Below are 15392 nucleotides of genomic sequence, written 5' to 3' on the forward strand. Positions count from 1 at the left end.
AAAGAGATGTTGGCAAACAAATTTGTGGTTTCACACTGGTTCGCAGACAAGCCTCTGTGGTTTATGGGGGCAGAACCTACTTTTTATGCGACTCCAGTCAGCTTGTCACGTCAGGGATGCTACAAATCTTGGCTGGGGTCTAGCGTGACATAGAGGACCACAGTGCTTGTGGTCTGTTTGCCTTAGTAAGCTGTCTGATTTTGTGGCCTGCCTCATCCCGAGGCTCTAGAGAGGTCCATGTGTCCTGTTTTATCCATTGCTTTAAATGGGTCAGTACTCACAGGTACTGAGTACCGGCACTTCTTATTTTTATCACTCTGAGCACCGGCACTTCTGTACTGCTGAGGAGACTTCCAGAACTCATGAAAGCAGTGGCTTACCTGGTCATTGTGCTGCCCGTGCAGCATGTAAGAGTGGGAGGTGCTGGCGATCTTCTCATGAGCGGGGGGGGGGCACCACCCCCAGAACTTATACCGCCTCCCCTAGCTATGCCACAGCATGAAAGGTAGGCTCCCTGGCTGGTGCTGAGCAGCACTAGACTGTCAGAGTGGAACCTGTCTCTGACAGGCAAGATGCTTCTGTAGTCCTGAGCTGAGTCAACATTGCACGCTTCAGTGTGGGCTCATTTGCATAATGTCCCGGTGTTCGCCATTGCGCTGTGTTTGACAGAGAAGTGTCCATGCAGGCAATGTGCTGTCAATCACATTATTACTAAATGTGTATTTGTGCAAACACAGGAATTGAGGCAGCCCACTGATAGAGGCAATTAAGAAAGCCATCTGAGGTAAGGAGTTAAAATGGTCTTGCAAGAGTGTCTGCTTATGTCTATGTGTTTGCCTGCTTGTGTGTGCATGTTTTTTATGAAAGAGAAAATAAAGAGAAAGAGGGAAAGAATCGGGACGCTCTCAGGAGGTATTTTAAAGGAAATGTACAGAATGCTTTGTGGTGGAGAAGTGTGGCTCACCGGTTAGAGGAGGCAGACCCAGAAGTAGAGGTCGTCCCGGGACCAGGGTTCAATTCCTGAAGCGTCAGGGTTTGGAGCCCAAATGTCCACAGACCTGATAATTCTCGCTTCGGTGCCTACTTGAATCAGGGGTTCACGCTCTGCAACTCTGGGCAATAGCTTGCTCAATCTCCACTACGGCCCCCGCGGCGGGGTGCCTGGCTTTCACCTTGGGGGTGCCTAGCTGGGCTATCCCACAGGGAAGAACCAGGACGGGTTCGTTGGTGTTTTTTCTATCATACCCCGCACTATTTCCCCGTCTTTTTTCCCGTTTTCTTTAGCACCCTTTCTGATGCGAGCGGGAGTAGGTTTCTCTCAATTTTGTTTATATGAGGAGCTTAGGCTGAAAAAACAGGTAAGTACACCCCTTGTGCTTTTGTCTCGTAATCTATTCTTCAATAAATTAGATTTTAAAAGAGTTGGGTGATAATTATATTCTGAGACAGTCTGCTGTCATTCAGGTTACATGTAAACACAAACTACTTATATGTGTATCCACTAGCACATTAAATCATATACACATATAAATATAACTATTAAATATAAACAATGTGTACTTCTGCATAATTTTTAGGGAATTTGGCGACTGCAGAAATGTGTCAGTTTTTAAACCTATTGTGAACTTTGCGCATTAAAGAAACATCTCATATTGTGGATCTCCGATCTATCAAGAGCTGTCACATAGCTCGGGCTCTAGCAACACGAGTTCGGGAAGCACATTCACAATTCTGAAATTCCAACATTTTCTTTAAAAAATGTTTTATCAAATAAGCAGAGTACTGCTGTTGGCCATTTTCTTCAGCACGTCTCTACTTCTGTGGCGGAGGGAGATAAATCTGATGGACGACAGCTAATTGCATATAACCAGGGCAACTAGAAATATGTGATTGGCCGGTCGCAGCGATTTTCACGTAACTATAAATTTGCCGCATTTACCACATAATCCATCATCTGCTGCATAATCTGCATATTTTAACAAACAAAAAATGTGTTTCTAGCTCAAGCGCTGCAAAAGTTGCTAAAAATGCAGCAGAGCGTGATGCCTTGCAGTGGAATGCCCTTTGCAGGGCAACTAGAAATTATGTGATTGGTCGGTCGCACCGATTTTCAAATAATTATACATTTGTCGCATTTACCACATAATCCATCATCTGCTGAATAATCTGCTGATTTTAACAAACAAAAAATGTGTTTCTAGCTCAAGCGCCGCAAAAGTTACTAAAAATGCAGCAGCGGGTGATGCTTTGCAGTTGAAGGCCCTCTGCAAAGGTTGACTGGTCCCTTTTCCATAGTTTATCGCTGTGTTTGGGTGTTAAACTGGTAATAATGAGTTGCATCTAATGCCCAGGCAGTCTCACCAAGTTTAACAAAATGATGAAGTAATACTATCTCAAAATGTGCAGCATGATGCTGCATAATTTGCCTTTTCTTGCCGCATAATTTACTCAACCCTCCTGCAAATTTTGGTCCTCCCCTACTGCATAATTCCAGTGGCCTTGCATTTACCTATCTGAGAAGTAAGAGGGGTGAGGGCCTCCGTCTAATAGGGATACGCAGTGCTAAACCTTGTGAACTTGTACCTGTACTTGTACTTGTACTTGTACATTTCCTGAGAGAGAGAGAGAATGAGAGATAGAGTTTTGAAAACAAACCATTTAGTGCATAAGAAGACAAATCAGTTTAGAAGTGTCTATTTAAGTTACTGTAAATCAGATTTTGGCTCTCATGATCTGCTGTTTATTACATACTATTTAATAAAATCGAGGAAACAACAGGATTGATTAGAGTTGATTTGTTTTAGTTTCTGTTTATCTGGCTTTGAACTTTAATAATAAAACAACTATTTGCCTCCCAGGCCAGATTGAGCCGATAACATGACTAGTGACAGTATCACTAGCCAAATATACAATAACCGTATAGTCCACTGGCAAGTGTGATACCAGTTGTTAAGGCCCTGAATCTGAGTTATATGCCTGAGTCACAGTGGAGAGCAAAAAACAAGGGAGAGGGCATTTAACAAGCAGAAAGTCCATCATGGTATTGGAACATTCCACCCACTAAGGGCCTATTAACGAGTCTGGAGGTCTTCAGACCACCAGACTCATAGTGGCATGGAGGTGGCGGTCCAGCCACCGCCCCACCAACGGTCTGACTGCCCCATTACGCCAGGGATGTCGGACCACCATGGGACCGCCACCAGGAATCTGCTGTTCCCTGGCGGTGGCACAGCAGTCATAGGCCGCAATATGCATGTCGAGACCGCCTTGGTCCCATCAAGCATATTAAGAGTTTCTATCCGCCAGGGTTTTCATGGCGGTTCCTCTGCAATGAAAACCCTGGCAGAGAGGAAGCAAAGGGAGCCCCACAGGACACCCTTCTCCCTCTGCACATGGGGTAGCAACTTGTGCACCCCTGTGGGCATGCACACCAGTTCCGGCACAGCATGGTCGTTACCCTCTATGCCGTGAAGGAACCTTGTGAGGTAGTCCCATTATAGTACCTTTCTCGAAGGCACCGCCTCCTTTTAAAGAAGAATCGCAGAGGGAACAATCATGCCGCCCGCCAGACTACAGAAAACTTGTAATCCGGCAAGCCACAACTCTTGGTGGTGCGGGAGCACGGCAGTGGCGAGCCGCCTGCCTCCATACCACCCTTCAGGTACAATGTACTGAATTAAAAAGGGAGAAACAGAAAGACAAACATTAGATTGTTGGAGCGGAAGGCTTATAGAAGCCATTATAAGCCTGGAGCTACTTCGTTGTCTTCAACGAAGCTCTCAACAGGGCAGTGTTCTAATATTCTGTGCACCAGTGTAATGAAATATTTAGGGAAGTCATCACCTCATGAACACTTTAAAGCTCTATATAAATAACTAATACTGAGTAGTTATTTGCTTGAGAGTCCATAAAGTGCTTCGGAATTTTACGGGAAAGTAAAGTGCTCTATAAATAGTAATACAATATTATTTTTTCTTTTATGTACAATTTGTAACAATTCAGAGAGAGTGAGTATTTTTTCTCTTTCTCTTTTCAAACTTTTTTCTGGGTCAATACTTTTGCTAGTTCAAACTTTTTTCTGGGTCAATACTTTTGCTAGAATCTCAGAATAAATGGAGCACACAGTACATTATCACGCTGAATAAAAAAGTGAATTCCATAAATTTGCTCAAAAGTAGCACTTACCAATGGAGCCAGCTAAGCAGAGGCACATGAATACAACCAACATTGCGCCAGTTGTTTTTTGAGCCGCCTAAAAACCTGAAGAATAAACAACACAAAAATAATTAATATCATGGATGGTATAAAAGAGTTACCTGAAAATGCACACTGCTGTGACATGACATAAATAAGACGAAAAATAGAACATTTACCAGAATACTTGGCTTATATAAATGTGTTTGATGGCATGATGGCAGCCAGACCAATTTGTGAGCTCTTACGTTTCCTAAGTCGTTGAAATTGTAACTCGTCTGGTCCAAGACTGTTCCATGAGCAACAGAGTGCAAGGACAAAACCTTGCCTGGATGAGCTACTCATACACAGATAAGTGGGAAACCTGAGATAATTGGTCAGTTATGTAATTCTAACTGTCACACTAATTCCAAAGTACTTGCATCACACTCTATGTAAAGGTTCTGCTTCTCCTGTGGCTAGTTCTGTGCTATGTAAATACACTCATAAAATACATAAACAGAAATCTAAACATTTGAATCATGTTTAAACATCCTATTCCCGCTACAATTGGTCGAGTAGGATTGGATAAAACAATAAATCTGCCTCACGCAATCGATTCCAACACCTGCCTCCCCAATGACTAATTGGTTGTTTCAATGCAATTGTTCATCTTCACTCCCCATGATCAGTAAAATCTGATTTTTGCTAAATCAGTTGCCCACTCGGTCTACCGGCACCAGCCTACCTGTATGTAGGATTGTATTCTTTGAGCTCTTTCCTTCTCCCTGACTTGACTGCTTGAGAGGAGGGCTTTATAAAGGCTGCTGACTGGCACCACTCACCCTTGTTTATGAAGAGATCTAATTGTGCAAGTCCCTATTGAGCAACAGGGAAGTAAAACCATCAAATGTAGGTCATCCCAAACGGACGTTAAGAAATCCCCCTGTTGTGTGCCTGTGGCTTCCTGAAACTGACAGACCGTTTAGAACCTCAATTAGATAACGTCACCTGATTGAGAAACCCAACCCGATTGTCCAAAATACAGCCTTGGCTAGTGAACACATTACTTTGAGCCCTGCACTGGAAATCACTCCTGGCAGGTAAACATGGCAAGTTAGGGTGACTGATGTGTGTGAAATGCACATGATGAGAACAATGGAATACCCAAAGTGACTCATAGTGTGGCAAGATGGAGCTGGCAGAGGCAAAGCTGCCCAACTCGCACTTAGCAAGGGGCAGTGTCACATCAGGGCCATGGTATGGGACTATCTGCTAGGGTGTTGATTTTAGTGTTAGTTTTGCCTTACACCTTCCGTTGATGACATTTATTCCCTCATATGTTTTCTCCTTTTCTCACATCTTTGCCCAAACATCCTGCTTTGCTGCGAAAGATATGTGTGTGTTGAGCTTCTTTCAACTCCTGCCTGAACCTGTTGTATTTTCCTGTTTTCTTTCTCTTGTCATGCTGGTCTGTGTTCCAGTCTCCTGCTGTCTGATTCAACACACCTGCAAACCTTCATGCCTCCTTTCTCCATGACTAGAAATGTTTTCTGTATTAATTTTCCCCAAACTAATCATATCAGCCTCTCATCCTAACTTCCCTCTCACTGAGCTGTTTTTGCTCATCCTATAACCTCTGAATATTTGAGCTATATTGAAACATGTTGATGTTTCGTGTCCTGTGATGATGACACCTCTCAGCTTCTGTTTACATTCTGCGTGCCAAAAATTTCACTTACATCTGAAAACATAGCAACCAATTACACCAGTTGGATACTGTGTTACAATCTGTCTGTAAGGAAATGACGGTCAAGGCAAAGTCCACCTTTAAGCCTAGTTTTACTCACATACTCTGTACATCTCCATGAAAACCGGCTTGGTGGAGTTTACACTAAAGATGACCATGAATAAATGATTAAAATATGAAAGTGTGCACCCTCATACAGTTTGCTCTCTCTGTTCTCTATAATTTCCACCATACATAAGGGAAGGCACATTGGGCAACGTGCACAAATATTTTTTCAGGTAGCAAACGGCCTGATTCGTTTGTGACCAGAAAAAAACCTTTTTACGTGTACCAAACCTTATTTTGTGATTCGGTAATGGCTTAGTGATTTGGAATTAGGAAATGATGGGCCATATTATCAAGAAAGGGCGATAATGGGCTTGATAAAAGGCCCTTGTGAATTCCCATAGAAGCCCAGGTTAACACCAGAACCTGGGCTTCTATGGGAATTCACAAGGGCATATTGATAAGCCCATTTTCGCTGCTTTATCGGCAGTTATCTGCCAACAAAAGCGACTATAATGTATCGCCCTTTCTTGAAAATATGGCCTATCATTTCCTAATTTCAAATCACTAAGCCATTACCGAATCACAAAATAAAAGTTGGCACATGTAAAAAGGAAGGCAGGAAACTGTGCTTTATCGGCAGTTTCCTGCCAATAAAGTGGCGATAATGTATCGCCTTTTCTTGATAATATGGCCCATCATTTCCTAATTCCAAATCACTAAGCCGTTACCGAATCACAAAATAAGGTTTGGCACATGTAAAAAGGAAGGCAGGAGACTGTGCTTTATCAGCAGTTTCCTGCCAATAAAAGTGGCGATAATGTATCGCCCTTTCTTGATAATATGGCCCCATGTGTTTAGGGAATACCTTCCTAATAGTGACTCGCAGTGGTGTGTATGGACATTTTGGAACCCTTTCTCTTTGTGAATGTAAGCAAAAACTTTTCTGAGAGCAGGCAGAGGTCCCAAGGACCACTGCCAACTCTTAAACAAGCGTTTGCAATGCAATAGGTCTCACATTACTAAATGTTTGAACTATTGGCATTGCTAATAATAATGCAACGCCAATGGCTCAAACTTTCAGTAATGCGAGACCTATTGCATTGCAAATACATTACAACAGCTGTTTTAACAGAATGTTCCTGACTTTAAAAAAGAGGGATGCCTAAAATGTTGGCAGGGAGGCAGCATGCTGAATCTAGGCCATATGAATGTCACTTCATTGTTTAACTGAAAGAAGAAAAGCTGAACTATACCCAACTCCTAGCCAACTCTGCAACAACATTCTGCCAGCTAGGCAAGCTGAGGAAGAGATGCAACTACTGCAAATTTATAAAAAATAAAGGATACCCTAAATTGTACCATCGGTACACTACATAAGGATACAAAACTGAAATGTGATTGCTTTATGTAACGAGAAATATTTTATTGCAGTGATGCACAGTAAACACACACAACGTCGAAAAGTAAAAGCCAACTTCAAATGACGCTGTGTTCTGCCTGTATTCTAACGACATTTTAGCATCTGGCGACTGCGTGTAAATATACGAGTGAGATATAAAGGTAACTGCTATAAAAAAGAAGTCTTTAGACGCAAAGAAACACCAACCTCAACGATGCGTTATTATAATAATGCCCCACTTTGCACCCAGTCACTGATCATTGCAAGCAAAATACCTTCTAAGGGGCAGATTTACAAGCCCCTTGTGCCACTTTGCGCCACTTTTCCCATGTTAAAAATGACGCAAAAGTGGTGCAAGGGGCTTATAAATCTGCCCCCAAGTGCCTGACTGCCTGTTGCTGCAGAGCCGGGCTCCAGCTCCCTGGGAGGGCCGGGTGGCTCTCTCCGTGGATAACTGCGTTAATCACCTGCTGATTACATTTAAGTCTCCCACAGCCAAGGAACAGAGTGGACAAGACCAAGCATGTGTCCAAATGGTTGATTAAGGAAGCCTTGTGGCGCACCTGGGGCATGCCCCGCCGTCACATACATGTAAATGCTACACAAGCACACAGCTACAGTGTTGGACTGGGATAGAAATGATGCCCAGGCACTAAATTAAAAGTGGCCCTCATTCGCATATCAGGGCAGTTTTGAACTTGTAAAGACAAGCTGTGTAGATAGTTTGCAGGGGAAGGGAGACTGCAAGCATATGTGTGTCAATTTCATTGTGTTAAAGCAGTGTGGATCACACATTTTATAAAGTATCATTACAAACACAAATCAATGGCACTCCTTGTGTTGACTAATGTAGGATAAAAGGCTGAGCCCGCCCATGGATTTAAATCAGTAACCTCAATGTCTCACCAACACCTGCAGCGGATGCCACCAAACTGAGCTACCTTGTGGTCTTCTGTTATGTCACCTCTTTGCTCCAGCTCACACCCTGGAGTAAGACCAGTGGTTCAAACCGAAATGTAGAAACGAGAGTGCACACCATCCCCACAGCGCCAGTCGGGTACTGCGAAGTGCCTGCCCTGCACTCTACCTTTGAAAGTATTGCAAAAATACACCAGACGGGCACCTGTATGGGTGGTGGGCTACGGTATAGCAATTACTGCCATGGACACAGTAAAATTGGGAATAAATGTTTTACCTGCCAGGAGGGAGAGCAGAAGAAGCAGTTAGTACAGGACCCCACGTAAGACCCCCAGCTCCTGCACGGGGGTGATGTGGTCACCCTTAAGGTAGGCTCTCGGCATTGCAGCCCAATCAGGTGGCAGCAGAGCAGCCGATAATTCAAAAGAAGAGGAGAGCTTCCCATTCTCCATGTTGTACTGTGAGATACATTGTAGGAGCATTGTTTGGGAGAGGCTAAGAGCCACTGGGGCTAGGTAAATAAGAAGACGGAATGGGAGGGATGTATAAATGAATTGGGGAATGGGGCCACCGACATAGACTAGATGGTAGGAAGGGGATGTAGCGTTTTGCATAACGCTATATATGCAAATAGCGCACTCGCGCTAATGAACACAGGAGCCGGTAATTTGGTTGTACATGCGGCTCTGACTGCCGCGCCGAGGCCACACCCTTTTATTTATATGCGCGAGCGTCTGACGTCACGCGTCAGCGCTCGCCGTCCCCGACAGCGTAGGTAGGCTGGAGTGCCACCTCGCGTGTCGGAACACTACATTCCTTCCAACCTTTATTAAACAACAAAAACTTATCAAAGCATAGTAGACAATCAAACGATGGATCTGTTACCAGTCTGCCAGCCTTAGTCCTTGACGATTACACCAGACAGTCGGCCAGTTGAGAAGATGGTGCTGGGTTCCTTCTCAGGCCATATTTGGACTGTCCGCCTCAGGTCAGAGCCACCTCCGGGGACCTGCGCTCGGGGGTGTTGTGCTCCCTCCTGGATGAGGGAGAGTTGGGCAGGTCACTCCTGGGAGTGGCAGGCAGGGACTGGGTGTTGCGGTCTATCGGATCTTCTTCGTCCTCCGGGAACTGGTCTGCTTCCTGGTCTCCACGCTGTTGACTCGGGGGCAGTCCTTCCGGTTCAGGCCCAAGGCATGGAGGTGCCCCGGGATATGCTCTCTTGAAAAATGATACGTCTCTGGTGACGGTTTCAGTTCCTCTCTGGGCGGTCACCATCATGCCAGTCCGGCGGGTGACAGTCCATGGTCTGTGTTCGAAAGGAAGCCTGAATTTGCTTCCTGGATATCGATCCTTGACATAGACTTGGTTTTGCAACTGGATATTTGACTCTTTGGCTCCTCTCCACTTGCTGGCTTGATCATTTGAGCGAGTCCTGTTGGCTAGGGTCTTTTCCTCGCTGGCTAGTGCCGGGATCCAGGTTGGGTGGTGTGGGATCGTGTCGCTCACTGCTCGGCCCATGGTTGCCGTTCCCGGAGCTGCCTCTGTGGTGATGTAAGGGGTCATCCTGTACTGTCTTAAGAAACTGTAAATTGCTCTCTCCATGGGAGATCCATCCGCCATGGCAATGCGTAATGTTTTATTGAGAGTATGCATGAACCTTTCCACTTCCCCATTTGCTTGGGGCCAGCATGGGGTGATCTTGCGATGATAAATTCCCCACCCTTTTAGGTATTCTGCAAACTCTTGCCCCTGGAAGGGGGGTCCATTGTCCGTTTTGACCACCCACCTCAAATATGCCATGTGTGGCGATGGTTATCTCAAACTTGGCGATCACTTCAGGGGCTGTCTGGCTTCCCACTATTTCCACTTCCGGGTACTTGGTAAAATCATCGATGATGACTAGTGCATATCGTCCATCCGGGAGGTGCCCAAAGTCCGCACTCACGGTCTCTGTGGGTTTTTTTCCGTCGCCACTGGGTGGGGGCGATCTGGCTGTCCCGCCGCTTGGCACCAGTTGCAGGTCTTCACAGTTTGCTCAACCATGGCATCCATGCCAAGGAACCAGACCTTGGCTCTCAGTCTGCTTTTAGTTTTCAACATTCCCTGGTGTCCTCGGTGCGCTAAGTCTACTCCTGCTGGGTGAGGCTGGTCGGCATCACCAATCTGGGGCGTCGTAGAAGACATCCTTGGCTGTCGACAGACAGTTCTCCTTTGACCCTTAGGATGGATTCCAGTGTCATCCTGGTTTGGGGTGTCTTCCTGCTCTGCGAATCTTGGATAGCCTTCCAATCTCCTGACTTGACTGCATCCGCAGCTACCTGAAGGCATTCGTCTCCTTTTGAGGCTTCAACGATGGCGGCTAGGCTCCTGGGAAGAGGTCGGGATCTTTCAGTCACTAAACAGATGTATTCCTCTGTGTCCTCCGCCTCTTCTCTTTCCTCCTCGGTGGCTTTTCGCGGGTGCCTGGACAGATAGTCCGCCGTATTTGTAGATCCCGGTTTGAATTCCACTCGGTAATCGTAGCCTTGCAGCTGGAGTATCCATTTCTCGTTTCTGGGTGGTGGTTTTGAAGCCGACCCCTGGAAGAGGGATATGAGTGGCTTGTGGTACGTTGTCACTGTGAGGTGGTGGCCATACACATATACATGAAAATGTCTGCAGGCCCAATGAATGGCGATGGACTCTCGCTCAATTTGCGAGTATCTTTGCTCCGTTTCAGTCAGGGATCGGCTGGTGTAGGCGATGGGTGCCCACTCTCTATTGTTCTGAAATTGGGCCAACATTGCTCCCAGACCATAGGGGCTAGCAACCACAGCCATGTTGGTGAGCTTCGCAGGATCGAAGTATGACAATGTAGTGTCCGCCGACAGGGTTGCTTTTGTTGCTTGGAACGCTTGCTCTTGTTCAGGGCCCCACTGCCATGTGGTCTTGGACTTTGTCAGTTCCCTGAGAGGCTTGGTAAGGTTGGAGAGGTCCGGGATGAAGCGCCCACAGAAATTTACCATGCCCAAGAAGCTTCTTTCCTCTGAGATGTTTGTCGGACGGGGGCCTCTTGGACGTCTTTTACTTTGTCCGGATCTGGGGCCACTCCTTGATCAGAGAATGTGTATCAAAAGAAACTGATTTTGTTCTGCAGGAACTGACATTTTTCGCGGTGTAGAGTAAGGCCTGACTCTTGGATTCTCTTGAGGACTCCTCTCAGTCTCTGGTGGTGCTCCTCCACCGTTGACGCGTAGATCAGCAGATCATCGCTCACGTTTAGTACTCCGGGGAGGCCACTGAGGACCTCTCCAATGGTATTCTGGAATACCTCTGCTGCACTTGAGATGCCGAAATTCAGGCGCCAATACCGTCTGAGGCCTACATGGGTAGAGAAGGTGGTTATGTACCTCGAGTCTGGATGGAGTGGCAGCTGGTGATAGCCTGATCGTAGGTCCATCTTGGGGAACCACTTTGCCCCATTCAACTCCCCGAGGATATAGTCGATGGTGGGCGTCAGGTGTCGTTCTCTTTTTACGCCAGCGTTGGGGAGGCGCATGTCCACGCATATACGGACCTGTCCTGGCTGTTTCGGCTTTCGGGCAATGACGATTGGCGATACCCATGGGGTTGGACCGCTGACTCGCTTTATGATGCCTTGCTTTTCTGGAGCCTCCAGCTCCTCTTCAACCTTCCGCCTTAGGTGGAATGCGATTCGCCTGTGCCTTAGCGCCACCGGTTGGACAGATGGGTCGATGTGTAAAAACACCTCTTTTCCTTTCAGACACCCGATTCCTTTGAACACCTCACCAAACTCCTCCATTATGGTGTCTAACTCCTCCTCCAGCACTGCCATGGCAAACGATCTCAGCTTTAGTGCCTCGGCTGATTGTCCGCTCAACAGCATGCCGCTACCTTCTTCAGTGACGTAGATGGTGGTGCCTATCTTCGTTTCTCCATGCTGTACTTCTGTCTTGAAACAGCCAATCAGTGGGATGGGCGTCTTTTGTCCGTATGCAAATACTCGGATCTTTGCCTCTCGAAACTGAGGTTTGGTGCGTAGTTGGTGGTATTCGTTCATTAGCTCGATTGATCCCCCGTATCGATGGTCGCCTTTACCTCCTGTTGGTGGATCTTGATGCGACATTTCGGGAGGCGGCGCTTCTGTCTTTGCGACTGGTTAATTGCGAACACATAGTGGACTGGGTACTCTCCGGTATCATCATCCATGTCTTCGCTATCCGGCTCTTCTCGCACCTCATGTGCAGCTTCTTTCTTGACCCTGGTGGATCTGCATACCGTCGTGAAGTGGTTCATCCACCCGCATGCACTACATTTCTTTCCTTTTGCTGGGCAATCCTGCATGCGGTGGGGCTGGCTTCCGCAGTACCCGCATTCCTTCTTCTGGGTGTCTGGTTGTCTCTTTCCTCCGGTTTGTCGCACCTTGGGCCTCACCACATTCACCTTCTCTGCCACGTGGGCTTGCTCCGTCTTGACGGGGAGGTGTAGGGCTGCTTCCATATGCGAGGCTCTCGCCTGTGACAGCTCCTTCGAACGGCCCAATGTGAGGATGCCTGCCAGGGGCTTGCCGTCTTCTTGGAGGATGGTGACTCAGAGTTTGGATGAGTAGCACCCTTGGATGATCTATCCTCGGATCTCTTCCTGCTCATCACGGAACCGACATGTGCTAGCTAGCTCCTTTAGTCGGACATGGAACGCATCTAGAGACTCTTCGGCCTCCTGCTTGGCTTGGCAAAAGATAAATCTTTCGTAGTCTTTGTTTGCCATAGGCTCGAAGTGGGCATTTAGAGCGGTCAGTAGCGTGAAGTATGTTTTGGGCGTTGCTTCCGTGAGGGTTTTATATATGCGGTGGATATCTTTTCCTCCCAGGTGTAGTAGTAGTGCTCTGCGCCTTTCTCTGGATATGCCCGCCGCCTCGAAATATATTTGAAGGCGATCGGTCCAGTCTCTCCAGCGCGGGGCAAGGGATGACGGGGCACCATCAACGATGAACGGCTCAAGGGCGGGGATCGACGCCATTTTGGCACATGCTCAGCGTGCTGCGTAGGCCTCGTTCTATCCTTTTGGCGGTCGTGTCTCACAGCGACGCACCACTTGGGGATAGTATGTAATTAGAAGCGAGCCCGTAGCATCCATCCTGGGAGGTGGGGTGGGGTGGCGGGAGAGGTGTTGGAGTGGGATCTGACTGCAGGCTCCCAACGACAGGCAGCAGGAGAGGAGAGGCAGGAGGCGACGGTGGGGCGGGGGATGAGCGAGGAGTGAAAGGGGTGTGGAGGAAGGTGATGATGAGGGTGGGGACAAGTGGGTGTCCATGCTATGCACACAGGGGGGGCTTTGTGCAATGAAGTCTCTTCAGAGGGGGTGGGAGTGCTCCCTGGAAGGCAGGTTTTATTACACTGAAGCTGGGAGGGTTAGCTAGGCTCGCCCGTGTGATCTCCCGAGTGTGCAGTGCCTGTGTGTGCGTGTCCCTGAAATAGCAATGGCCCGCACACTCAGCACTGCACCCCCTCACCCTAGACACGTTCTCCATTCAGCGGTGGTGTCCCAGCCGTGGGGCAGGTGAGACCCAGAGAAGGGAAGGGTGCGAGCATGCCTGGGTGACGGGAGGCACATGAGGGAGGGAGTCAGAGAGGAAGTGGGGAGTGCAGAGGTCCCACTCTGATGCCCTGCTCCCTGGTGTTATTGGGAAATGGGGTAACGTGTCACTTTATCTATTTGTTTATGAGGTTGGACCTCCATCGAGTGTGCAGTTGAACAAAGGAGGTGAGGAAAACAGGGAAGTGCAAGGGGGAAGGGAGGCAGAGAAAAACAAGTTACGTGTGCTCAGGGGGGGACGGGGGACGCTGAAACGAAGAGACATCAGTGTGCAGGGTAGTGGCTGCAGACTTTCATATATTTAGGGGGCGCATCTATTCCTAATTAGCATGGACTTGCTAAGGCCATGCTAATTAGAAACAGATGGCCCCCCTAAAGATAAGAAAGTGCTTCATGACAGGCATGAATCAGACGACCCAGTCCAGATGGCCCGGAAGAAAGGGAGAAAGGGCAGTGGCCCAAAAGCATCCTTTTCAATGGGAAGCCAGCATTTAGCATAAACGCTGACGCGACCCAATGAAAATTATGGGCGGGGCTTCAAGTCCCCTTCTGAAATCTCCTTGCTCACTTTAGGTCTCGCCGAGATAGCAGTGCATGCGCTGCAACGCTAGGCGAGACCTAAAAACAGCTGACAACAAAGCTGAGCCAGGAGCTTACGCCGCCATGCATGGAGCCGGGACTGCAGGGGTGGCAGGCAGGCACGCCTACTGCTCGCTCAGGGGGGCGCCGTACTGTGCTTAGCCCTTGTTCTCTGGCTCGCAGGGCATGTCTGCTTCATGCTCGAAGTTCCGGCACCGATGTTGGTGCGAGGGTAAGTCTGCAGCTTGTGCAGCTCCTTGGAGAGCTTGCCCAGCAGACAGACACTGAGGTTGGAGCACTGCTTGCACACACGTCTATGCAGGCTACAGGGAGAGAAAAAACATTGCCGCAGGAGTAAGAGAATGCATGCGCGTATGCACTTCTGAAAAGTACTTCTGAATATAAAAGGTCACATACGTCCACAATGTTTTTGTAACAGGATATTGTTCCCCGGCAGTCAGACTTTACTACAAGCACATAAACACGTAGGGCACTGGGGGGTTACGTAGGTATACCTTGGTAGTAGTCTGTTTTTTCCCCAGGTTTTTTCCTGAATCAATCTTGACGCACAAGGGCGTTGTATTGATTCAAAACATTTGCAACAAAAAGTATGAAGATGCTTCATACGTATGTTTGGGTTCACTGATGAACCTCTATTTAAATGTGGCATTAAAAAATCGAATGAAACATTTTCTAGTGCTCATGGAAAGCGCTACGAAACTGAGACAAAAGGCCCCCAGAGGGAGTGAAGGCTTTGCCTCAGGACTGATGTGCATGGTGGTGAAGCACTGACTCAGCGTCTCTCTTGAAGTGTTGCTGAGAGTATGTAGTAAGTCTCTCCCTTCTATGGTGTTATATAGGGCAGGATCAGTGGCTCTTGCCTGTGCCCTGGTGGTGGTGTGGTGTGCAGCAAAGAATGTCCGTCTCTCC

At 47.6% G+C, this 15392-nt stretch overlaps 1 protein-coding gene across 1 annotated transcript in view; it reads right to left on the bottom strand.

The window, feature by feature from the left end:
• The window catches only part of LOC147697177 (lysozyme g-like), a 37740-nt gene extending 32692 nt beyond the window's left edge, over nt 1–5048 (bottom strand). Inside the window, exons 1-2 of the mRNA XM_086934235.1 lie at nt 4922–5048; nt 4186–4260 (exon numbers count right to left, since the gene is read on the bottom strand). Of these exons, the coding sequence (XP_086790361.1) occupies nt 4186–4228 (43 nt within the window). The 5' untranslated portion in view covers nt 4229–4260; nt 4922–5048. The remainder of the gene's footprint in view (nt 1–4185; nt 4261–4921) is intronic.
• Between the last annotated feature and the right edge of the window lie 10344 nt (nt 5049–15392).

The sequence above is a fragment of the Lissotriton vulgaris genome, chromosome 8 (genome assembly GCF_964263255.1).
Source record: "Lissotriton vulgaris chromosome 8, aLisVul1.2, whole genome shotgun sequence".
Classification (NCBI taxonomy): Eukaryota; Metazoa; Chordata; class Amphibia; order Caudata; family Salamandridae; genus Lissotriton; species Lissotriton vulgaris.